The sequence below is a fragment of the Felis catus genome, chromosome D3 (assembly GCF_018350175.1).
Source record: "Felis catus isolate Fca126 chromosome D3, F.catus_Fca126_mat1.0, whole genome shotgun sequence".
NCBI classification, from domain to species: Eukaryota; Metazoa; Chordata; class Mammalia; order Carnivora; family Felidae; genus Felis; species Felis catus.
The window spans coordinates 77741327-77765478 of record NC_058379.1 but is presented as its reverse complement, the minus strand read 5'-3'; the positions used below and the strand labels follow the sequence as shown (position 1 = coordinate 77765478).

Sequence of the window (24152 nt, the reverse complement as noted above, 5' to 3'; positions counted from 1 at the left end):
ACTGCCTTCCCCGGTGCCTGTCCCATTTTACCCCAGGCACGTGTGTCCAGAGCACCTGGCACGTTTTCCATCCTGGCCTCACATCTCCCTGGGGTGGGTGCTCAGCCCTGATCTGTGACTGACACGCGCGCGCACCTGGCCTGTGCCCAGTTCAAACAGCTGGACTGTCAGGGTTGTCAGAGACCAGTTTTGTGAGCCCTGCACGAGAGTCCCATTGCCTGAGCTTGGAGGATAACTTACAGCGGGTGAAATGTTGGCCCTTGGATGGGGTGGGAATGTGACTCATGTCACGTTGGCAGATCCCACCTCCTGAAAGGCACTGATAAAAGGGCCGTGGTTCCCACGTTCACGCGTGAAAGAGGCAGATGCTGGGCTGCCTGAATGAGAAGGGCTGAATCCAGAGGGGTTTTTTTTTGGGGGGGGGGCGGGGCGGAGGGGTGTCTCTGTCTCTCCCCTGACCCGAATGCGCGGTCAGTGACCTGAGCGCTGTAAAATCGCCAGCCTCTCTCCCTCGCACGCCCCCGCTGCCAGCCGATCCCCCTGGGACTGCCCTTTGCGAGGCCGTCTCTCTGGGTCTGGGTGTCCTCCAGCCTCCCGAGCCGACCTGAGCCCGCCTCCTCCCACAGGGCACGACGAGAAGTCTGAGAACGCGGTGGAGGCCAAAACCTGCTGTGCTACGTGCACTGAGTTTCACCAGATGAAGCAGACGGTGCTGCAGCTGAAGGAGAAGGTACGTGCCTGTTAACGGTAGAAGCAGCCGCATAAGAGGAGGACTCCGGGCAGGTGAAGACGAAGAATGTTTAGAAACAGTAAGCAAATAAGGTGTCGCCCCCCCCAACTGCCTTGAGCATTCGCTGAGGCTGGTGCCAGCTAGGTTTGAACTTGGGCTTAGCTTTGCCCGCCCACCCTCAGGGCTGACAGCTAGAGGGCGACAGGACGCGACAGGACATCAATCCCTTCCCAAAGGCAAGGAAGGGATTGATGAGGTGACCGGTACAGCAGGCCGCGAGGAAGGGGCACGTGGCGAAGACGTAGGCAGGAAGAGCTAGGATTGTTGCAGCTTTGGGTCAGACGGACCACGTCCAGACACATGGTCCTGGGACAGACTCGCCCAGCTTTACTCTGTCTAACGTGTCGACTACGTTTTACGATAGAGAACGTTCTGTCTAGAAACTTCCACGAGCTGACGACGAATTTCTGTAGCAGCTTTATTTTTTCACATTTAAAAGCTATGGCCCGTGCTTTGTCTGGGCTGCGTCACCTTGGAAAATAGCTGTTTGGGTGCCTCGTGTCAACAAGAATGAGGATTGAGTCATTTTGCAAAAGGCTGCCACACGTGCCTCAGAGAATATCAGGTTTCTAGTAACGTTGTTATGCTGTGAGTAATGGCCCCGTGATGGATCTAGTGACCTGATTTCTCGAACAACTGTCCTGGACCCAGATCAATGCTATTTATTACATCTGAGGTCGGTCGATTTCTCCAACTTGTCAGCGGCTCAGAAATCGCTCTAATGCTGCTGAAACAGACGAGGATCTGTTTACATATCCTGTAATCACGATCCCAAGTGGCCTCTGACCCAATAGGGAGAACCAGCAGAACACTTTGTAAGCGTAGCAACGTAAACACAGAGATAGAAATGCATCCCCCACACATCCTCAGGGTAAACCTGGATTGATGTTAATATTTACCGAGCAAATCCAAAAAAGGGCTCACGGAAGAAACTTTGTGTTGCACAGAGGACTGGGCTTGCGGGGAGGAGTTGCTCAGCATCTCAAGACCTAAAGCTACACTCCACTTCCTGTCCCGGGTAGTTAAAAAATCCAAGAACCATAGGGAAATTTGTTTTCCAGCCTGGACGATCTTGAGAACAGTGCGCGACTAAATCTCCCAAGTTGTTCAGAAACGCAGTTGCTAAATCAATATCCGGCTTTCCCTCAGGCTCCGTGGCTTTCATGAAATGTACGTTCTGTGAAAGAAATATCTAAACAGTTGAAAATTTTGTGTCACGATACCCACCACCTTTAAAGACCTTGTTGTAGAGCTCATACAAATCCAATAGCAAGTACTTCCTAGTGCTTTGGTAACTCACATGGTACCTCTCACACACTTAATACTCCAGTAACTCGCATGCACTTAGTATTCTGATAACTCACAGGTTAGCTCTCAAATACTTAGTACGCCAGTAACTCGTGGTAACTCATACACTTAGTAGTCCAGTAACTCATGCAATAATTTGCATGCACTTAGTACTCCAGGGACTCTCATGTGGCAACTCTCACGCACTCAGTGCTCTGGTAACTCACGTGGTAACTCTCACGCACTTAGTACTCCAGGAACTCGTGTGGTAACTCTCACGCACTTAGTACTCCAGGAACTCGTGTAGTAACTCATGCACTTAGTACCCCAGTAACTCTCTTGCACTTAGTACTCCAGGAACTCATGTGATAACTCTCATGCACTTAGTACTCCAGGAACTCGTGTAGTAACTCACGCACTTAGTACTCCAGGAACTCTTGTGCACCTAGTACTCTAGTAACTCACGTGGTAACTCTCATGCACTTAGTACTCTAGGAACTCACATGGTAGCTCTCATGCACTTAGTACTCCAGTAACTCTCTTGCACTTAGTACTCCAGGAACTCTTGTGCACCTAGTACTCTAGGAACTCATGTGGTGATTCTCACTCACTTAGTACTCCAGTAACTCATGTGGTAACTCTCACACACTTAGTACCCCAGTAACTCTCTTGCACTTAGTACTCCAGGAACTCTTGTGCACTTAGTACTCCAGGAACTCACATGGTAACTCTCACACACTTAATACTCCAGTAACTCACGTGGTAAGTCTCAGGCACTTAGTACTCCAGGAACTCATGTAGTAAGTCTCACACACTTAGTACCCCAGTAACTCTCCTGCACTTAGTACTCCAGGAACTCTTGTGCACTTAGTACTCTAGGAACTCATGTGGTGATTCTCACTCACTTAGTACTCCAGTAACTCACGTGGTAACTCTCACTCACTTAGTACTCCAGGAACTCACGTGGTAACTCTCACGCACTTAGTACTCCAGGAACTCACGTGGTAACTCTCACGCACTTAGTACTCCAGGAACTCACGCACACTTAGCGCTCCGGTAACTCACGTGCAGTTGGTTGGACTGCAGTTGATCCATCTCATGCTGAACTCCACACACACATTGTGACAAGTCGAAGCCAACGCCGACATTCAAAGAACGTCAGAGGAGCAACTCCTTTTAAAAGGCGCCTGTTGGAAGGGGCTGCATCCTGCAGTTTCCAAGGCAGTCTTCCATCCAGGGCGCCATTTGTGCCTGTGCAAGAAAGATGCGGCTAACCGCAGATAGGTGAAGTCACTGCCCGAGAGGCAGGCCAGACTCCTGCTCCTGCACCGGTGGCGGGATCGTCGGTTGGTTTTCACTTCATCTCACTACTCCCGATGCCGCGTGTTCTTTCAGAAAGAGCGTAGGACCTCTCCCCAAATCAGCTGGCCGGGAGGTAGGTACGGGGTGTCAACGCCACGGTAGAAAATAGGATGCAGACGTGCCGAACTGCCCCGTGGGTGTAGTCAGCCAAACCCCAGCTGCAGAGACTCGCCAGGGGGAGTGCCCTGGGTTCTCTGATGGGTAAATTGTTTTTTTTTTCAACGTTTATTTATTTGTGGGACAGAGAGAGACAGAGCATGAACGGGGGAGGGGCAGAGAGAGAGGGAGACACAGAATCGGAAACAGGTTCCAGGCTCCGAGCCATCAGCCCAGAGCCTGACGCGGGGCTCGAACTCCCGGACCGCGAGATCGTGACCTGGCTGAAGTCGGACGCTTAACCGACTGCGCCACCCAGGCGCCCCAAGGCAAGCACCTTTTTAATGAAACCCTAAGTCAAAAAAACAGAACTTGGCCAGTCACCAGAAGTCACCCTTCATGTGCTCCGACCCAATCAGTTTCATTCCCCTCCGCCCCAAGTAACCGCTATTCCTTATCGTAATCACTTCCTGTGTCTTAAAAATAACCTCTCGCCTACCCACGCATGTCCACCTGCTACGGTTTAGTCTTGTTCATTTTACCAAAATGACACGTCTTTTCGGTTTCTTTTAACCTTCAGGTCGTCGCCCCACCTCTTTCTTTTCTTTACAATTTACCCATCAGAGGGGCGCCTGGGTGGCGCAGTCGGTTAAGCGTCCGACTTCAGCCAGGTCACGATCTCGCGGTCCGGGAGTTCGAGCCCCGCGTCAGGCTCTGGGCTGATGGCTCGAAGCCTGGAGCCTGCTTCCGATTCTGTGTCTCCCTCTCTCTCTGCCCCTCCCCCGTTCATGCTCTGTCTCTCTCTGTCTCAAAAATAAATAAACGTTAAAAAAAAATTTATAAAGAAAAAGGTGCTTGCCTTATAATAACTTGCTAAGATACAGATTCGTGGGTTTTCCAGATTCTGTGCTTTTATTTTCCCCTTAAGAGGTTTTCCAAATTGTGTGCAGACACCAGTGCCCCCAGCTTCCTCATTTCTTCTTCGGTTTGGGAGAAAAAGGAAAAAGCTGATTTTGGCTAAAAAAAGGGAGAGTAGGGATGAAGTAAAATATCCATCATTTAACTCGTGGAGGGGGTGCCAGGCCCGTCAGAGCTCTGAGGGAAAATCCGCAGCAAGGAGTCGGGTTTTTAGAAGCCCCTTGTGTTCCTGCTGCAGGGACTATTTGATTGGAGATCCACGCTGCGGCAGGGCAGTTGAGAAAAACGTGAATCGTGAGCTCAGGAAGGGTTGGTGAGCACCTGCTGTGCCCTAGGGTGGGCTGGGAAGTGAGGAAATACGAGACGGCGTGGAATGAAATCCTGCCTCTGTAAAGTGTTTCCTCTGGGCAATCAAGCCAGTGGCACAGGTCAAACCCCAGTTGCCAGGCGGAGGGGGGCAGCCGGTCAGAGCCTCAGAAGTTACAGGTCCGTGCGGTTTCAGAGGCGTGCGCACATTTGCAGCCCGAGGTCTGCGTGTGCTCATCCTAGCGCTGCCCTTGGTGCTGGGGGACTAACTGGCTTCTCGGTCAGTTGTGACTTCCTCTGCTACCTTGACCTAGTTGCTCTGCAAAATGGGTCTTCTCAGGATATTGAGAAGACTAATCCATACTAAAGTGACTGTAGATTGCTTTGCAGAATATCACTGGTAATATTGAGAGAGGCGGCTTGGTGTAGTGGTTAGGAGCACAGATTCCAGAACCACGTTGGCTAAGTTAAATCCTAGCCCTGCTACATGCCGGATGTGTGACCCTAGGTAAGTTACCTAACGTCTCTGTGCCTCACTTCTATTAAAAGGGGACAGCAGGGGCACTTGGGTGGTTCAGTCGGTTAAGCATCTGACTTTGGTTCGGGTCACGATCTCACAGTTTGTGAGTTTGAGCCCCGCGTCAGGCTCTGTGCTGACGGCTCAGACCCTGGAGCCTGCTTCAGATTGTGTGTGTGTCTCTCTCTCTGCCCTCCCCCACTCGTGCTTTCTCTCTCTCTCTCTCCCCAAAATAAAAACATTAAAAAATTTGTTAAAAAGGGACAACAATGTTTCTGTTTTCACGATGATCAAATAAGTTAACATTTATAAAGGACTTAAAATGGCATTTGCACTCAGAGCTTTATAAATGGTTACCAAGTAAACAATATTAATTGTATATCCTCACGAAGTGCTGCACAGACAGCATCTATGAAGTGTAGATACCTTATCACAAAGGCTAATACAAGATAACGATATTCACGATTCCGTTGGTTGGAATCTAGGAGACATGTACACTCCTCTGTCATTACCATGACCTTCACACATACCTGCATCCCACAAGCCAGTCCTCCGCTGTGTTTTTGCAGCAAGTCACACCAGGGACCCTGGACATCTGCCTCCAAAACTCTAGCACCCTTACTTTACCACTCATCCTGCGGACGTGGAGGGGAACTGAGGGAGCCAGAATGTAATTACCCAGCCGGAGATCAGCCAGGAAGCGGAGGTTGACATTTATTGGATCAACTCACAACTTCTACAAGGGAGCAGAGAGAGCTGGACGTACAGATCTCGTCCTCCAGGCTTGCTTACAACACTGTAAATCCAAAGGTGTGATCATCTGGCCCAGGCCTCTCGATTTGTGGGCGTGAAGGTGCGAACGTGGAAGGGAGAAAGGACTCACCCAAAGTCACACAGCCAGACATCGTCCCCTTCGCGTGCCCAGCAGGCCTTTCAGGTGGATGTTAACAATCTTCATTTGGTAGATGGGGAGATCCCCCGGGGAAAAATAGTAGCAGGGCTGAGACCGAGACCTAACTCTGCCTAATGCCAAAGCCCACAGATGTGATCCACGTTTCAGTTTTCCTCTCGGAAGCAGATAATAACATTGCACCAGCCTTCAGCTGCCAGTGTTGGCTGTTCCCTAGTTACGGTAGATTTGCTTCTAAATTCCCCTCGCTCGTTGGTTCCCTCCCGTTCCACGCCAGGGTGACAGGCCCACGTTTGCAGGTTGGAGTGGTATCTTGCCATGACCCAGTGACACCAGCACCGTTGTAAACCCCTAGATCCCAGTAGCGTCCTGGTGAGGGCTTTGAATCACGAGTCCTGATAAAAAAAAAAAAAAAAAACAAAACACTGACTTTCAGAGTGCACAATATTCTAATTCTTAAGGTTGGCCCCACTGGCTTCTGAGTGATGATCACGGGGGTCATTGTTTGCATTTTTCAGGGAACCCTGGGTCTTCTCAAGGCATGGAGGAGGGCAGTGAGTGGTCAGGAATCTCCTAGCTCGTGGACCCTTAACGGCTGTCCTTACCCAAGGATGTGGATACTAGGTAGGGGACTGCCAAGCATCCTGGGATGCACTCAGAAATGCTAAGGATATCGAGGGGACTCTTTGAAAGACGTTGTTGATGCTTCTTGGAACTTCCTGTCCTCCAAACATCCTCCTGCCCAGAGCTGGATAGATTTCAGTAAGAACCTCGAGTTCTTTGGGGAAGTTCCAGACGGGGGAGCATCCCGGATTCACATGGGTCCCCTAAGGCAACTGAAGCAGAACAGGACCTTGACCGCGGGAGAGCCTGCCCCGCGCCGTGAGGGACGCTGAGCGGGAGCAACACCTTGAACCTCTTGGCTCCGCTTGTTCTTCACACCAGGCTGCAGGGATACAGCCGAAACCTTCCAGGGGTTTCCCGTGAACTTGCCTTTTAGAAAAATTGCACATGCTTCTATTAAGAAGCTATTAGGATGCGGTATTAGGGAGTCGCCCTGCAAAGGAGCCAAAAGAATTTGTTCTCCATGAGACGTACCGGATACAAGTAAAAACCTTATGTTGGGACGTTTGCTTTTCACTGATGCTGGATTCCTCCATGGGCAAGAACATCCGTCTCCATGACTAAGAAGAATCCTCAGTTTCTAAAACTGGATCGAGCCAGCCCCCCACCCAGCGGCTCTCCGGCGGGAGAAGGGGACCTTGGCCAGGGGTCCCCATCAGAGTCCTCTTTCATCACGGACGCGCTAAGTATTCCCAAGCCTCCATGCTCAGAAGTGGACACGAGTGCAGGAGACCAAGGACCTTCTGAAGCCAGATGAGGTCATCTTGGACAGCAAACCTTTCCCAGGCCTACCATCCACCTCCTGATCTCTCAGTGGTGATTTAGTAGATGCATTTTGTAGCTCCTACTTTCCCCGCAGGCCTAGGCTTCGGGGCTCAATATCTCATGATCATCTTTTATTCCGTTACTGTTGAGCCAGGTGCCCTAACCCCTGATAGTGAATTCCTTTTTTTTTTTTTTTTTGACTTTTTGAATGTTTATTTTTGAGACAGAGAAGCAGAGCGTGAGCAGGGGAGGGGTGGAGAGAGAGGGAGACACAGAATCCGAAGCAGACTCCAGGCTCCGAGCTGTCGGCACAGAGCCCGAGGCGGGACTCGAACCCGTGAACCGCGAGATCAGGACCCGAGCTGAAGTCGGATACTTAACCATCTGAGCCACCCAGGCGCCCTCATTCCTTACTATTAAAGACACGTGCAGGCCCTGAAATCTTAGGGTGGTTTGTGTGGCCTCACCAAGAGAGGGTTTCACTCTGCTGCATCAGAACTTGACCAGAGAGAGGGCTGTAGTCTCTTGGAAATGGGTGGAAATCCCTGAGGAAGGAAATAGGAGGTGAGAAAGGGTGACTTGCCCATGAAGGTGGAAAGGGAAAAGACTCCCAAGATCGAGGTCATCCGAATCCTCTCCCTACATGGAAAGCCTGTGCCCAGAGGGCAACACAGACCAGGAGGCAGCAACTGGCCGAGCACCTTGTTTTGTGCGCCCAGAAGTCATAGTTCAGGGTTGATAACAAGCCTCAGAGGAAGAACGTTGTACAATTTTTCATTTCATTCGCTGTGCTGATGTTGGACCTCACAGGGCACAGAGCTGGCCACCTCTGACTATGCAGCGATGCTCGGTACCTCTCTCAAAAGCTCAGATCCAAAGATGGATGTAGGGCGTCTAGAGCATTCCAAGGCTAGCGATGAGCCCTGCCATGCGCCTTCTCCTGGCCTGTGTTGTGCTCTGCGCACGGGGTTTCCAAGCAGAGCCTCCTCCGGGAGGACATGGGGACAAATGTAACATGTTCTAGAAAAATCTCAGAAATACCTGGTTTCTACGGGACTCCAGAGTAAGTCTTCTGGAAGGAATAGCTCTGACCCTCATAAATGAGCCTTTCTCCACCTGACTTGGCACCCCAAAATTAGCTTCTTGAAAAAGAGAGACTGGAACTAACATCTATCAAGCACTTAGTATGGTCCAGGTCCTGTGGTGGACACCTAACCTACATTTCCTGTTCAATCCCCACAGCTCTCAAGGTGGGTGGTGGTGTTCCCTTTTATGTGAGGAAATGGAGAATCAGAGCATCCAGTTCTCCCCAAGGGTCTCACGGATTCACGCAGCCTACCTGATCTCAAGGAACGTGAAGGTCATTTGTCTGGGTGACCCCTCTGGCTTCCCCCTGGAATGAGCTGCCTGAAATCCAGGAGGGAAAACGTAGAGGAAGCCATGGTGCATCTTATGCCCTCATCTCAGAAGTTACACACCATCCCTTCTGCCATTTTCTAGTCATTGGACATGAGTTTCTAAGCACAGCGCACGCTCCGAGGGTGGAAATTAGCTTCCACCTTTCGAAGGTGGGCGTGCCAAAACCTTTGTGGACCTATTTTTCCCATCACAGTCACTGTTGGCCACTGGTTCCCAAACACCTGAGCGTGCAGGTGAACCTTAAGCCACCTTCTCGGTCCTGGCTCCCTAGGCTGAGGGGTCTCTCAGAGCGGGGACCCTTCTCAATCGCCATTGTCACCATTAGAACCAAGCACAGGGCCTGGCACGTGGTAGGTACTAAATGAAGTAATTAACAAATTGAAGACTCAAGTAATGAGTCTCAGGATCACATCTCGGCTATCTGGAGCCTGTCCAGGTTTATCCACTAACCAGCCAAGTGATCTCGTACGAGTAATTTTCACGGGAAGGCCTCTGGGTTAGAAAGGGATCTCTACAGCCCGTCTGAGCTCTGACTCAAAGCGGGGGGAATCCAGGAGCTCTAACTCGTGGAGGGGAGTTACCGCAAAAAGGATTTGCAGCCTCTGTGAACACACAAATGCGAACAGTCTCCCTGGCAGTGGGGCCATGGCTTCCTGACCGAGGATCGTCTTCTTTTTACAGATTGCCCTGCTCCCCAACAGTGCTGCCGACCTGGGCAAGTACATCACTGGCAACAAAGTGCTGGCCTCAAATGCCTACCTTCCAGGACCTCCTGGGCTGCCTGGGGGCCAGGGCCCTCCTGGTGAGTTTTGGGGGGGAGGATCAGGGAGGGTGAGGGAGCCACCAGCCAAGACCTGCCAGAACCTACCACGAATGAGGGCTGGACACAGATCGGACTCCATGGGTGAGGGCCCCGGCAGGAGTCCAGGGAGCTCCCACACCAGTGTGATAAGAAGCCTTGTGGGGGGGGGGGGGGGGGGGGATTGGGTCCTCGAGCCTGAGAAACCCTCACAGCCGGGAGAAATCTGGGAGAAAAAGGTCATTGTCCTGGGCTTGGGTAAGATCCTTAGAGATCATGTTAAGTTACAGAGAAACAAAAGGAAGAATTATTTCTCATGTTAACGTACAAGAATAGAATCGGGTAAGGAACCCCTAGGGCCACATCTTAAGCTTAACCTCGTTCTTCCTCTTTCCCCTGTTATTTGTGAACACGTGCACATCTGTATTTCTTTTTGTATCTATATATTTTTTGTAAGTCAACTCCTTGAGGTACAGTTATATACAGTAAAACGTACCCCGGTAATCACAGTTCAACGAGTCGTGACAAATGTATACGTCCTATATCAAGCCCTTACTGATCAGCACCCTATCACTGTATCAAGACATAGATCATTTCCATCACCCCACAAAGTTCCCTTGTGTCCCTTTGTAGTTTACTCCCATGTCCCCAACTGTAGGCAACCACTGACCTGCTTTTATCACTAGTTTTGTCTGTTCTAGAACTTCAGAGCAGTGGAATCTCATCACGGGTGTGCTTGTTGTCTGGCTTCTTGCATTCAGCGTATTGTTTTGGAGATTCACCCTTATACTTGAAGAAAACCCTAAACGTCCTATCATTCCATCAGGAAATACACAACGAGAACTTTCAAAAAATAGTTACATCGCGTTTTGTATTTTATCGCGAGTCCCTCCATAGACAGATCAACAGAATTTTTTCCGCACCAATAAAGGAAATGACATTAGTGTTAGCAGATGATTCTAAACCATGGAGGGTCTTATCCCTGATTATCCTCACTTAGTAGTGTGCTAGATGTTAGGAGCGACCTGGCATTCTAATGAGAAAGACGAGACACAAAGAGCAAAAGCCAATAGAACAAAACAGTATCCGCATGCCCCTGAGTAAGTGAACAGGGGCTTCCCACCGTGGGAGCTTATGGAAGGGAGGAGACCACTGTGGCCTCCCGTGACTCCAGGACTTGGGTTTGACCTGGACATGAAAGGCCTCGTAAGGTTTGTTCAATCCGGAAGGACGTGGGCAGATTATAGGTTGGAATCTCAGCAAGAACAAAGGCTCAAAATTCCTTCCAAACCGTTTACGTGTTTTCCTTTCCACTTATATCTTAATCGCCTGGTTTCTACCAAACAGACGTACCCTGGGCCTCAGTCTGTACAAGGAGTAAGAACTGGTTCAGGACTGTGGTTTACCCTCTTGTTCATCCCATTGGCCTGAGGTACTCTGGGCCATGGTGGAGTTTTCTCCAGAGGCCTCCCACAGGCAGCCTCTTGCTGAGTCTAAGTAGATGTGGGTCTCCTTACGAACTGATTCCTAGCACAGAGCTCTCCACCCTTCTCTAAGACAGTGCTCTTGCTCTGCTTCCCTGGAGGAAGTTCATCTCCAGACCAGTCAATGTATCAGTCCAACAAGGACAAATGAAGTAGAAACAAGAGAACCGTTGGCTGGCTTTCTTCTCCATGAATGACTTACTAGCCCTCCTTTCCAGTTCTGCCATCTGATTTCTAACACAGTTTGAGCTGTCCAGGGTCCTTGATGGAGCAGTGAGTAAACCGAGGAGTGACTTTAGCAATGGACTATGCCCTTGCTGTGTGCCTCCAGTTCTTGCTCACCCCTTAATTCCAGCATCAGTTTGTGATGCCCTTCGTTGAAATGTATCAGGGCAGCCAGAGAGATTATAAGGTTTCTCCTACCCATAACTAGAAGTCCAGTCCCGAGGCTAACGATAAATCGCAGTCTGGGCCGCCAACATTGGAAACTACGGTGGATTGGAAACCTTTGACTTTGATGGCTGCTGCTCTGTGGCCCCCACAGTTATGCATAAGGTGCTTCCATTTGCACATCAAAGCCCCACATCCTAAGGACCCTTGACATACAGTGATCTCTGAAGTTCATTGATTGGGAAAATGAAGGCAAAACGTTATCTCTGGCCTTTCCTTGTGCTACTGGAGTTGAAGAATTTAGTTACAGGAGGAATCTGGTCCATTTCTCAGATAAACTCTTTCAGGATGTGCTTAGAACCAGCGTTGAGAGTAAGGGGGTGAAACGTGTTTGGATAGAACATTAACTGTCTTTAACTTTGGCTTAGCCTATGAGCTAGAAAAGACTTCCCCAAATATGAAAAGCCTGGTCTTCGTTTCTCTAACATTTGACTTGCTCTGTTTTCCGGTGCATGAAAATTATTCCATCCTGTCCCTGTGGTCTGTCAATAGTAGGAGCTAGCTAGGTATCTTCCAAAAGTATTACTGTATGCATTTGAGATAGACATCGCCGGTGAATAATTATCGCACAGCAATCAGCCCACCCTCTTCAGTGTGCTCACTTGATGTGAAACATTTACTAAGCAGCCTGTGTGTACCCAGGACTCTGCGAGTGTGCTGGCGATTCGGACATGGCCCATGGCCTCACAAAGTCTACAGCTGAAAACAGGTTAAAACTCCTGTTGTTCCGTATGCAAAAGAATGGAGTTTGACCCTTATCTCGCGCCATATACAGAAATTAACTCAAAATGGATCCTAGATCCCGATGTGAGATCTGAAATTATAAAATTCCTAGAAGGCATTATAGGAGAAACGCCTCATGATGATGGATTTGGCACAGCTTTCTTGGGTGTGACACAGACGACAAAAGGGATAATAGACACAGGGGTCTACATCATACTTAAAAGCTGTGCGTCACAGGGTACAACCAGCAGAGTGAAAGGCAGTCGACAGAATGGGAGAAGATGTTTGCAAATCATTCACCTGATAAGGGGTTAATATCCAGAAGAGAAAAAAACCTGCAACTCAACAACAAAAAAATCAAAGAACTCGATATAAAAATGGACAAAGGACTTGAATAGACATTTGATGTACAGACGACCAACAGGCATATGAAAAGATGCTCAACATCCCTAATCGTAGAGAAATGCAAACCAAACTGCAGGGTATCGCTTCACATCCATTAGGATCTCCCTTAGGGTAGCCACTATCAAGAAGAGAAGAGAACAGGCGTAGGTGAGGCTGTGAAGAGGGGAGTCTTGTGCACTGTTGGTGGAAACCGTAAAATGATGCAGCCTCTGCGGAACACAGGGTTCCCCCCAAAATTAAAAAACTAATATGACCCAGCAATCCCACATCTGGGTATAACATCCAAAAGAATCAAAAGCAAGATCCCAAAGAGATGTTTGCTTGCCTGAATACAGGACAACACTATTCACAATAACCAGGCTACCCAAGCGTCCATCAGTGGATGAGTGTGGAAACAAACATGTGGTATACACAGGAAGGGAGTATTATTCAGCCTTAAAAAGAATGAAATCCCGCTGCATGCTATGACATAGATAAACTTTGAGGACATTAGGCTAAGGGAAATAAACCAGTCACAAAAAGACAAATGCCGTATGATTCTACTAATACGAGGTATCCAAAGTGGTCATGTTCAGAGAGACAGACAGTAAAATGGTGGGGGCGCGTGGGTGGCTCAGTCGGTTGAGCATCCGACTCTTGGCTTTCAGCTCAAGTTATGATCTCACCGTTTGTGGGTTCGATCCCCACATTGAGCTCTGCTGCTCTCTCGCTCTGTTTCCATCTCTTTCTCTCAAAATAAATAAACTTAAAAAACAAAAACAGGGGCGCCTGGGTGGCGCAGTCGGTTAAGCGTCCGACTTCAGCCAGGTCACGATCTCGTGGTCCATGAGTTCGAGCCCCGCGTCGGGCTCTGGGCTGATGGCTCAGAGCCTGGAGCCTGTTTCCGATTCTGTGTCTCCCTCTCTCTCTGCCCCTCCCCCGTTCATGCTCTGTCTCTCTCTGTCCCAAAAATAAATAAACGTTGAAAAAAAAATTTAAAAAAAAACAAAAACAAAAACAGAATAGTGGTTGCCAGGGCGCCTGGGTGGCTCAGTTGGTGGAGCATCCGACTTTGACCTCGGCTCAGATCGTGATCTCACGGTTAGTGGGTTCGAGCCCTGCGTCGGGCTCTGTGCCGAACGCTTGCTCAGAGCCTGGAGCCTGCTTCAGACTCTGTCTCCTCTCTCTGCCCCTCCCCCACTCACGCTCTGTCTCACTCTGTCTCTCGTAAATAAATGTAAAAGAAAAAAAAAAAGAATAGTGGTTTCCAGGGGCTGGCAATAGGCACAGAGTTTTAGCTTTGCAAGATGCAAAGTTCTGCCGATCTGTTGCAAGACAATGCGAATGTACTTAACATTACTAAAGTGTACATCTTAAAGTAGTTAAAATGGTAACTGTCATACCTTGTGGCATTTACTGCAATTTAAAAAAAAAAAAAAAGGTTCTCCTAGAGCTTACACCCTTTCTCCCCCTCCCTCCACCCCAGCTGACATCCGGGGCAGAGGTGAAGTCTGCACCAAGCGCTGCCCTACAACTTAGCAACCACGCTCCCCAGGAGCCAGTGAGGCTCTCCCTCACTGTGTCACAGACACTGGCCACCCCCACCCCCCCACAAGCCCCGCCCAAGCCGGAGTGGCTGTTTACAACTCTGTGTCTGCAGTTACAGACAGATGAGGCCTATAGGTCACGTCCCCGTCAGCTTCCATGATAAGTAAGGCCACATTCTGGTCCTCATACAATTACTATCAAGCAGACACAAAAGCAGTCCTGTAGCTTGCTCTTCAACTCCATATACTCCCAGCGCTCTGTCGATTTAGGCCTCAGAAAAGAATTAGAAAACAAAGCAAAACCCTCAGTGTCTACAGGGACGAGGCAGGTAGGCACAGGTGAATGCAGGGCCAGGGTGTGAGCGGTGGGGAGGAAACTAAACCAGAGAGGGCAGAGCCCCACTTTGAAGGGGCAGCCCCTGGTCAGGTGTGCCGGTGGGAGAATCGCCGTCCAGGCTTTACTTCTCCCTGTTTTCAGACAGATCCCGGAAATCTCCCAGTTTTTAAACCTTAGGACATTCAGAGGATAATGGTATCCGTAAACAACTACACACACCCGTATGGAGTATACGTGTTGTGCATTTGCATATATGGATACAGTCATGTACGTCTATATCTGATATATAGCCAATGTATATATCTATGATATATACATACACCTTATGTTTATACTGTGATGGTACACAACGATGTAACCTGTCAATTCTCTTGCAGAGAAGAGGCGTTGAGATGCCCCCGGAGAAATGAGGTCTACAACGATTACATAAGGGGTGGAGAATTCTGATCACGTCAAGTTTAAAATGCCGATAGGGCACCTTAGTGGAGATGTCAGAAGGCGCAGGGCAGACTGCAAAGAGAAATGGCTGTAAAGGGCTCCCAGACCCTCCTGTCGGCCAGAGCCCTTGTCCTTTTCGTGGGATATGGAGCTAATGAGATGTTCTCTGATTACAGGCTCACCAGGACCTAAGGGGAGCCCAGGCTTCCCCGGTATGCCAGGCCCTCCCGGGCAGCCCGGCCCACGGGGCTCCATGGGACCCATGGGACCATCTCCTGATCTGTCCCACATTAAGCAAGGCCGGAGGGGCCCTGTGGTCAGTACTTTATCAGACATCCATTTGCTGCTGTTGGGGAAAGCGTGTTCTTGTCCCGTGCTTTTTTTCCTCCCCTTCAACTAGATCCCCGTGTCTTGTAGGGTCCGCCAGGTGCACCAGGAAGAGACGGCTCTAAGGTAAGTCTGATGAGTGGTCCTTACAAGCTTAAGATTTCCCATTTTCAACCTATTGGGCAGGCACCAAGTAAAGCTCAAGCACTATTTATCGTCCCCATTGTGCATGTAGCAAAATCGAGACACATCTCTCCCCGCCCCCCCCCCCCAAAGCTGGAAAGGACATCTAAAAAGCAAACACCTGTGATAACAAAAACAACCACCAAAACCATCCCTGCGAAAGATTACCCCGGGGCACCTGGGTGGCTCAGTGGGTTAAGCGTCCGGCTTCGGGTCGTGATATCACAGTTCGTGAGTTCGAGCCCCGCGTCGGGCTCTGTGCTGACAGCTCGGAGCCTGGAGCCTGCTTCGGATTCTGTGTCCCCCTCTCTCTCTGCCCCTCCCCCACTCACGCTCGGTCTCTGTCTCAAAAAAAAAAGTTAAAAAAAATTTTTTAATAAAAAAAAAGGAAGATCACCCCTATAAATTTTTAATAAAAAAAAGGAAGATCACCCCTATAAATTTTAAACAAGCTGCTGGGTTGCCATAGTAGCACATGTCTTACTCTTTAGCCAGTGTTCTTTCATGGGGCTCTGCGGTGTGTCCCCATTCTTTGACACAGTCAAGAACAGGAAAAGCCGCATTTTGTGCAAGTGGGGGTTTCACTTCAAGAGCCGCCTGCCTCGCAAATAAGGCAGGGTGTGTTACTTTAGAAAGTTTCTAAGTTGTCACACACACACACTGCCTGGAACACAGGCATTCCTCGTGTCAGATCTGGTCTGGAAATACACAGCCCCGGGGGGGACATGGGGATGAGAGACACTTGCCCCAAGCAGATCTGTTCCAATGAGCGGTCCCGGGAGCCGAGCTTCAAGCTCCCATTCGTTTCTGATAGGGGACACTTGTCATTTGTGCAGGGCAATGGTTACGCTGAGGGTCTAAGTAGAAGACCGGTGCTGGTGGCATCCACGTGGTCTCTGTCCACAAAGCTAATCTGACCTTCTTGCTTGCAGGGAGAGAGAGGAGCACCCGGACCCAGAGGGTCGCCAGTAAGTAGCCCTACCTGTCCCGCTCCCCCAGGGGGAATGTCCTCAGGGACGTAGCTCAGGGGGGACTACAGGTTGGTCTTACCAGCCGAAGCCAGCCCCTTCCAGCCTTTACTGAGCCTACCTAAACAGAACTCGGTGGTTAGGAGGGCGATCACGGAGGACTTTAACAGCTGGTTGGCCTTTATTTTTGAAACCGGTCTTCTGTTTTAGTTTTCTTTTATCGTGGCTAATCTTTATCCGGAAGGTGTTCTTTTAAGGTTACAAACAAAAACCAGCATGCCACGAGCCTGTTTCCCAGTATGTCCTAAAACATCTGATGGTGCCGTCATAACCCTGAACACGTAAGAGTTTAGCCACCGCTGCAACTCGAGCAGATCGGAGGACCATCCCTTCCCAGAAAAGTACAGAGATACGCAGGGCTGCTGGGGATCTCTTGAGAGTAAATGAGCTGGGATATACACGTGGTGTCCGGGAAATGAGAAATGAAAGTCAGTATCCAAAGGACAGAAAATTCAGGCAACTCCAGTGCTAGTGGAAAGATCAGTGTCACAGACTTTGGCTTGGATGCGGGAGGTCTGGCTTCCCATGCCAACCCCTCCACCTCTTAACTGTCCAATCCTGGCCATCCTTAGCACCCCCGGATGTCCCTCCCCTCCCCTGTGCACTGCCAAGCGGTGTCTGAGCTGTGACCCTTCGAGCGAGCATCGGTTAATGGCAAAATACTCTCCTCCACCAAGTGCTCTGCAGATGAAATTGCTCTCTCTGGGAGCTCCGGCAGCAGACGTTGCGGGGTAATAAAGATTGTACTGCAAGCCGCTAACAAGCCCAGACCTTGCTTGTCCACACGTTATCTTGCTGTGCCCCACACAGCGCTATGTAGAAATTGAGTCTTAACAAACGCTATACATAACGATAAAAGTCCAACCGATAGAAAGATTAGGAAGTCCTTGGACCTTTCCTGGTCAATGGGGAAGGGGTGCCTTTACAAACATACTTTCACCTTCAGTCCGGTGGCATTATAGTCAACGATCCTTAGAGACGTTCTAATGGTTTCATTTACTTAAAAGATAACATTTTGAGGGGCGCCTGGGTGGCGCAGTCGGTTAAGCGTCCGACTTCAGCCAGGTCACGATCTCGCGGTCCGGGAGTTCAAGCCCCGCGTCGGGCTCTGGGCTGATGGCTCAGAGCCTGGAGCCTGTTTCCGATTCTGTGTCTCCCTCTCTCTCTGCCCCTCCCCCGTTCATGCTCTGTCTCTCTCTGTCCCAAAAAAATAAATAAACGTTGAAAAAAAAATTAAAAAATAACATTTTGAGCATTTGTGATGCTCTAAGCCCTTTACGTGTATTGACTCCTGTGAATCCTCACGAACCCTACGAAGCCCCGTGACACTGGGACAGTTATCATCCCCATGTTACAGATAGGGAGGCGAAAACCCGAAGAAATGGGGTGACTTGCCCGAGACCAGCTAGCGGGCCGCAGAGCCGAGATTCAGACCCAACGGAACCCCAGCCCCTTAACCGCTGCTCTACCCTTCCATAAGCATCTCCCAGTTTTCTTTGGAAAGCAACATAGGAGAGTTCTTCTGTTCCTTGATTTGAGGTAGCCGAGAGTTGAGAGGAGAGGTGAGCGTGTCGCCACGGCTCATCGGGGAGATGAAGGGATTAGAAGACCATCTTAAGAACTCCCCCTGCCCCCTACCCGGCTACTGTGGGAGCTGTTACGTCTGCTCCATTTGGGACACAGAGTCATGTGCCACATAGCTGCCACCGAGCAGGGGGAGTGGCGAGTCACGGAGCCCACGGAAGCCATGGCTTGGCACAGGATCGAGTGTGTGGTTTTCTGGCTCTGATTCCTCCCCCGTGCACAGGGACCCCCTGGTTCTTTTGACTTCCTGCTGCTGCTGCTGGCCGACATTCGCAACGACATCGCTGAGCTGCAGGAGAAGGTGTTTGGGCACCGGACGCACTCTCCAACGGAGGAGTTCCCTTTACCTCAGGAATTTTCCAGCTCTCCGGAAGCCATGGACTTCAGCTCTGGAGACGAGTACCCAAAAACAACTGAGACAAGAGACTTGGGACCCACCAGAGACTTTTATCCTTAGCACATCCTAACATCTTCATGCCAAAGGAGGAGCAAAGAGTGTTTTCACCTGCAGTTAAGTCATATACAGAAAAAAAAAAACAAAAAAAAAACACTGGAGACCTAGAAAAGATACATTCTTAATTTCTTGAGCTCTTTTCCTGCCTCCTCCTTCCTCCTCTCCTTCCAAATACTGTTCTCACAGTCCCCCTGCTGGGAGACATGAGGGAGTAAGTCGCTAATTACATGTTTCCTTCCAAGAGCCAGTGGGGGGGGGGGGGGGGGGGGTGCTGGGGGTTGGCTGTTGTACATTGGAACTTTCCCTCCTTCATACTGAGGAATTTCTGGATTTCTGAGTTAAGTACTCTCATGGTATCTTAAAGTTTGGCAGAATATCCAAACGGAAAAAGTGGCAAGGTCAGTTCTGAGAAAATGTGAGGTTACTTATTAAAACTATATAGATGGATATGTGTCCAAAATCGGTAACCACTCGGTATCAAAATTAGGCTTCTTCAATTAAAACGGGAAGGCAATAATGTATATTTACCTTGGCAGATAATTCTTTGTCCTTGTCAATCTAACAGTCTAATATATTTTAAATGTTCTCCTCTCTTATCCAGCCTCGTTTCCCAATTTTGATTAAAGAAAGGAGGGAATGGAGTAGGAACGGATATTAGGGAAAATGGAGAAAAATTAGCACTGTGTTTACTGTCCTATAAGTTGCCACATTCTAAGTTCAAATATGACCATTAAGGGTTCATGCCCTGCATGTCTGCAAGTTGCCTGTAGCAATAGGAGTAAAAACTCTTCTCAAAACCAAGTAAACAAATGAAGAACCCTTATTCCCATTAGAACAATGGGCTTTGCCAGGACATTTTAAAGCTGCTTGATCAAATGAGTGAGCTTGCTCAGTAAATCACAGGTATTAAACGAGGGTGGCTGACCCTTAGGGAGACGCACTGAACGGCCAGGCTCAGACTGGGTGCCCAGAAGGTGCCATTACGCCCTGATCCTTGTTGGATCGGTGTGCACTGGGGCTGGAGGCTGCAAGGAGGTCGCTCACTGGGGTTGTGGGGGAAGGAGAAGGATAGCCTCAGGCAGGGACCCCACTGAATCTGCAAAGGCAAGTAAATTTGCCATCGTTGGGAACTGGAAGTCCTTGTCTGGGGCGGGTGAAGCTTGCCAACGCAGATACGCTGTTAGGAGTTCTCTTGGATGCAGAGGGAAATAACGGTTTTTCTTGTTTGGCAGAAATTTGCTTCCCGCTCTTCCCATTTTTCCTTAATTTTCCATAACTTAGTCCAGGTTCCAGTTCTCACAGGCCTTCTTGATTCCCCTTCCTCAGCAAATGCGGGAAGCAGTTGGGAAAGTGGCGTATTCTCAAACCCGCCATTGAGTCTGTGTTTGCTCGCACAGCCGCGAGCCTTTCCAGAAAAAGGCCTCCTCTGGTTCCATAGAGACAGGAGCGAGAGCGGTGCTGAAGAGACCAGGAGCATTTTCTGCTTGGGAACATCATTGGGGAACGTCTTGGTTTTGATGGGGAGCACGCGGGGCTCCTCGAGTCCATGTTCACATCTACCACGTGGAAAGGCGGCCACCTGCTCGGGGCCCTTCGCCCCGGCGTGGACCCGCACAGATGCTCGCTGTCACACGCACGCCTGCTCATGTTGGGGTTCCTGTTCCCCACCCTGCAGTTTGTCCCTGTATTTCTGGGAAGGGTGTGCTTACTTCTTCCATCGCCTTTTCACCCATCACATAACTATCTTCCTGAGAAAGCTTCTTTAAAAGCCACCGTTGGTGTTTGTCGTCCCATCTTTCCGTCTCCTTCCTCCAGAACGATAGGCAGGGCTTCTGGGTGCGAATCGCAAGTGACAAGAGCCTCCCTCCCCCTGTTGCCATCAAGTTAAAACCCTGGGATTCCAGTTCGGTCAGCTGGTGGCTGGAGTTTCCACGGACCCTCAACACCACTATTCCTTTCTCCTGCAAAATCCCCAGTGACAGTCCATCAGAAAGTTACAGCGACAAGCAAACACGTTCTCAGTGCGCCTTCTCTAGCATTTTCCGTCGCTCCCCAGTCTCTCCGGAGTCCCATCTTCACCGCGGAAGGCCTCGCCAACCTCGGGTTCACTAAGAGCTGGACTGAGCGGCCATGGATTCCCATCTGGAAAGCATTTAACGTTGCCGGCTCGTGGAACACAATATTTAAAGGGTGTGGATGGATGAGTGCTAAAGAAAATTCTGCACAGGCTCCATGAGAAATGATTAGGGCCATCTTTGATTTTTTTTTTTTTTAAATGAGGATTTGTGTTTGGAAATATGTCTCTTTTATCGTCAAATGTTCGTAATATACAACCGAAGAGCATGTTTGACGGGAGGCTAGGATGATTCATTTAAAAAATGAACTGAAGGACGTAATCGTTGGGATTCATGAGACTAGATAATATTCTCTAGCCCAACACACAATAACCTGTGTCGTATGATCTCAGTCTGCTAGATCAGTTTATAAAATAATTGTTCATCCTCAGGTTTTCAAAACCATGGACTGCTCCTCCTCAACCCCTTAGCAGAAATACTGACTTTCATTTTTTGCACCCTGATGACTAGAACTTAGAATAGGACCTAAGAATTGCTTTTCTTTTTGGAAAGCAGTGGGAATAAAAATAATGCCGTTGAAAATAGTGCACAGAAGGCACCATTTTAGTTTAGGAAAATCCTCCTCCCTTCCTCAATTCCAGAAGGAGAAATTACATGCTTTCCCAGGCCAAAGAGTATGGGGGCACACGGGCAATGCTGCCTTCTCTGTCCTGTGTTAAGTCCAACACCTGCTGCAGAGTGAACTGACCAACTGAAGTCATTTCTACTCTATGAACTCAGGTGGGTTCATACAGGTAAATAATAAATACACCTTGGCGTGGAGGGAGGAGTATTACCCCACCAAATATCGGGTGAAGGGGACACTGGTCATGCTCCCTTTCCAGGGTTCACAACTGTTTGCTTTTCCAGGCAGGCAGGGGAAGGAGATATTCTCCGTAACTAAGCACCAGGCATCTCCTTGGGCTGAGAGCAAATCCCTCACCATACTTTGGGGGTCACTGCCCCTCCTCCTCTCCCCAACTCCAGCCTGTCAGAGACACAGCCGCCTCATTGTGCAACCTTGACATCTTTCCGATAACCTTCCTGAAAAGGAAATTTATATATGGGAATCCAGGCCAAACAACTAATAGAATAGAGCCGTCTCAAGTTATTAATAATGAATTCAGGGAAATAGATGAAATTTTTCCTGGCATGGTCAGCATGTGTATTTCACAACAAATCAAAAAACAATTTCCATTTGGAAAAAAAAAAAAAAACCATGACTGATTGCTAAAGCATAAAATCTTGGACTTCATCTCCTCCTTCAAAAAATATTACTGCTTTAGGGAAATCAGAGAAGAAGGAAAGACCCTTTCACGCATCCGCCTGAGACTTGAACATTATTAGATCCTGAAGCCTGTGCCCTGGGGATTTAATGTGTCACGATGGTTCTTTATTTCCTAGTGATTACTCCTGTACTTCAGTAGCCATGTTCATTATTTATAACAGGTCTATATAACAGCTGAGCTCGTATTGGAACAGTTATGGATGTGATACTATGAAGTACTTTTGATAAGATTATATATGCTTAATAACAAAGTTATTTTTCTTACGTGGTTGTGCTGTGTTTTGTACTGACTCCCCGTCTCGTGGAACTGAGCTGTCTTTTTACAAGGTGAATACAAGGAGATCGAGACATTTCTCCCAAGAGCTGGACCCTGCATGCTGGGCAGGCCGCCTGTTGGGGTCTGAGTGTGGACCCAACGTTTGAGTCTGAGTCAAGGTCTAAAGGCCCGGGTTCCATTGAATCTGAGTCTCAAAGGCCCATGTCTCCAGCTGGGGAGGACCCTCTAGGACCCCCAGCGTGGGCTTGTCAAACCAGAAATCTCTGGGGACCATTGGAGAGGCCTTAGGGGCTCACAAAGCGGGGAGGCCTGTGAGAGTTTCACCCCATACTCCCATTCCACTGCGATCAACTCCATTTTCAATTGATTCTGGATTAGAATTCCAAACAAGGCTGCCTTTGGAGGAAGGAAAAGGTTGACTACCTAAAAAAAAAAAAAAAAAGTCAGGATGGGCAGGAAGCCTCATGAATTGGTAGCTGAAGTCCCCTATGTGAAGACAAGAACAGGGGAATTGTTACCAGTTAGGCCATGGGGAAGATGGGGGAGTTTCATAAAGGGAGGATACCTCCAAGATTTTAAGCACACTTCCGCAGGGGGCCTTTAACACCCTGATAGTGGGCCTATATCTATACATCTCACTTTCCTTCAAATATTTATCAAATGCTTGTTGTAAGCTGCACACTGCTATGCACAGCAGACACAACAGGGAGCAACAAAGTCCTAATCCCCTTCCTCCTGGGACTCCGGCAAAACAGACAAGGATCCTCCCAGGCAAAATCAATCGAGTACAAAAATCTGCAATTACAAACCGATAAGTGCTGGGAAGGAAAAGTGCTTTGAGAGCCAGTCCCAGCTCGCACCAGCAGGAGCGATCCCCCGCCCCTCCTCCCCCACCCAGCACCCCGCACCCAGCAGCACCCACACGACGGCCACGCAAGGCCTCCGGCACAGAATCCTCTGGGTGAAATCACTGTCCCTGGAAATCTGGGAGACTACTCCACGTATAATTCCTCCAGCCTTCTTAATTCAAGAAGCAGCTTGTAGGGGCGCCTGGGTGGCTCAATCGGTTAAGCGTCCAACTTCGGCTCGGGCCACGATCTCACGATCCGTGAGTTCGAGCCCTGCGTCGGGCTCTGTGCTGACAGCTCAGAGCCCGGAGCCTGCTTCGGATTCTGTGTCTCCCTCTCTGCCCCTCCCCTGCTCGCACTCTGTCTCTCTCAAAAATAAACATCAAAAAAATTAAAAGCTTGTGAACCAAGAGCTGGGTGAACGCTCCTTCTCGTCGCCTCCAGACGTCCCATCTGTGGGGTTGGCTGTCACCCCATGGGCTCAGGTCTTGATTCGGCAGAACCGGAAGCTGATTTCCTCCCAGCCCGGACCCTCAAGCTTTGAAGAGGCTTGCTGTCCTTTTGAAGCACCCTCAGCTCTCTGTGCAGATTTTAATCACCTGTTCACTTGCAGATACAAGGTTCCAGAGTGGCCAGGTGGGAGCCTGCACTCAGCATTGGGGGGGGGGGGGGGGGAAGGCAACTCAGGGGGTCTATGGGGGCAGCTGCAGTTGAATTGCAAGGTTCTGGGAAACAGAGACGTGAGACTGGGGTGTCTTCACTTCCTCGGGCCTCCAAAGCAGAGCACCACAACCGGGGGCTTGAACAACAGCATTTCGTAACAGTTGTGGTGGCTGGGCATCTGAGAGGTGTCGTACCTTCTGGAGGCTCTGCGAGAGAAGCCATCCACGCAT

At 49.4% G+C, this 24152-nt stretch overlaps 1 protein-coding gene across 7 annotated transcripts in view; it reads left to right on the top strand.

Moving 5' to 3' along the window:
- CCBE1 (collagen and calcium binding EGF domains 1) overlaps nucleotides 1–24152 on the top strand; it is a 250128-nt gene that overhangs the window by 212662 nt on the left and 13314 nt on the right. For 3 of the 7 annotated variants that reach the window (XM_045042432.1, XM_045042431.1, XM_023242052.2), the window contains 6 exons: nucleotides 627–730; nucleotides 9676–9796; nucleotides 15333–15472; nucleotides 15574–15609; nucleotides 16599–16634; nucleotides 18502–22398. In XM_045042432.1, coding sequence (XP_044898367.1) covers nucleotides 627–730; nucleotides 9676–9796; nucleotides 15333–15472; nucleotides 15574–15609; nucleotides 16599–16634; nucleotides 18502–18735 — 671 coding nt within the window. In that variant the 3' untranslated portion in view covers nucleotides 18736–22398. Of the gene's footprint in view, nucleotides 1–626; nucleotides 731–9675; nucleotides 9797–10494; nucleotides 13527–15332; nucleotides 15473–15573; nucleotides 15610–16598; nucleotides 16635–18501; nucleotides 22399–24152 lie in introns of those variants that run through there. The other 4 variants (XM_045042434.1, XR_002737366.2, XR_002737365.2 and 1 more) reach the window with 2 other exon arrangements.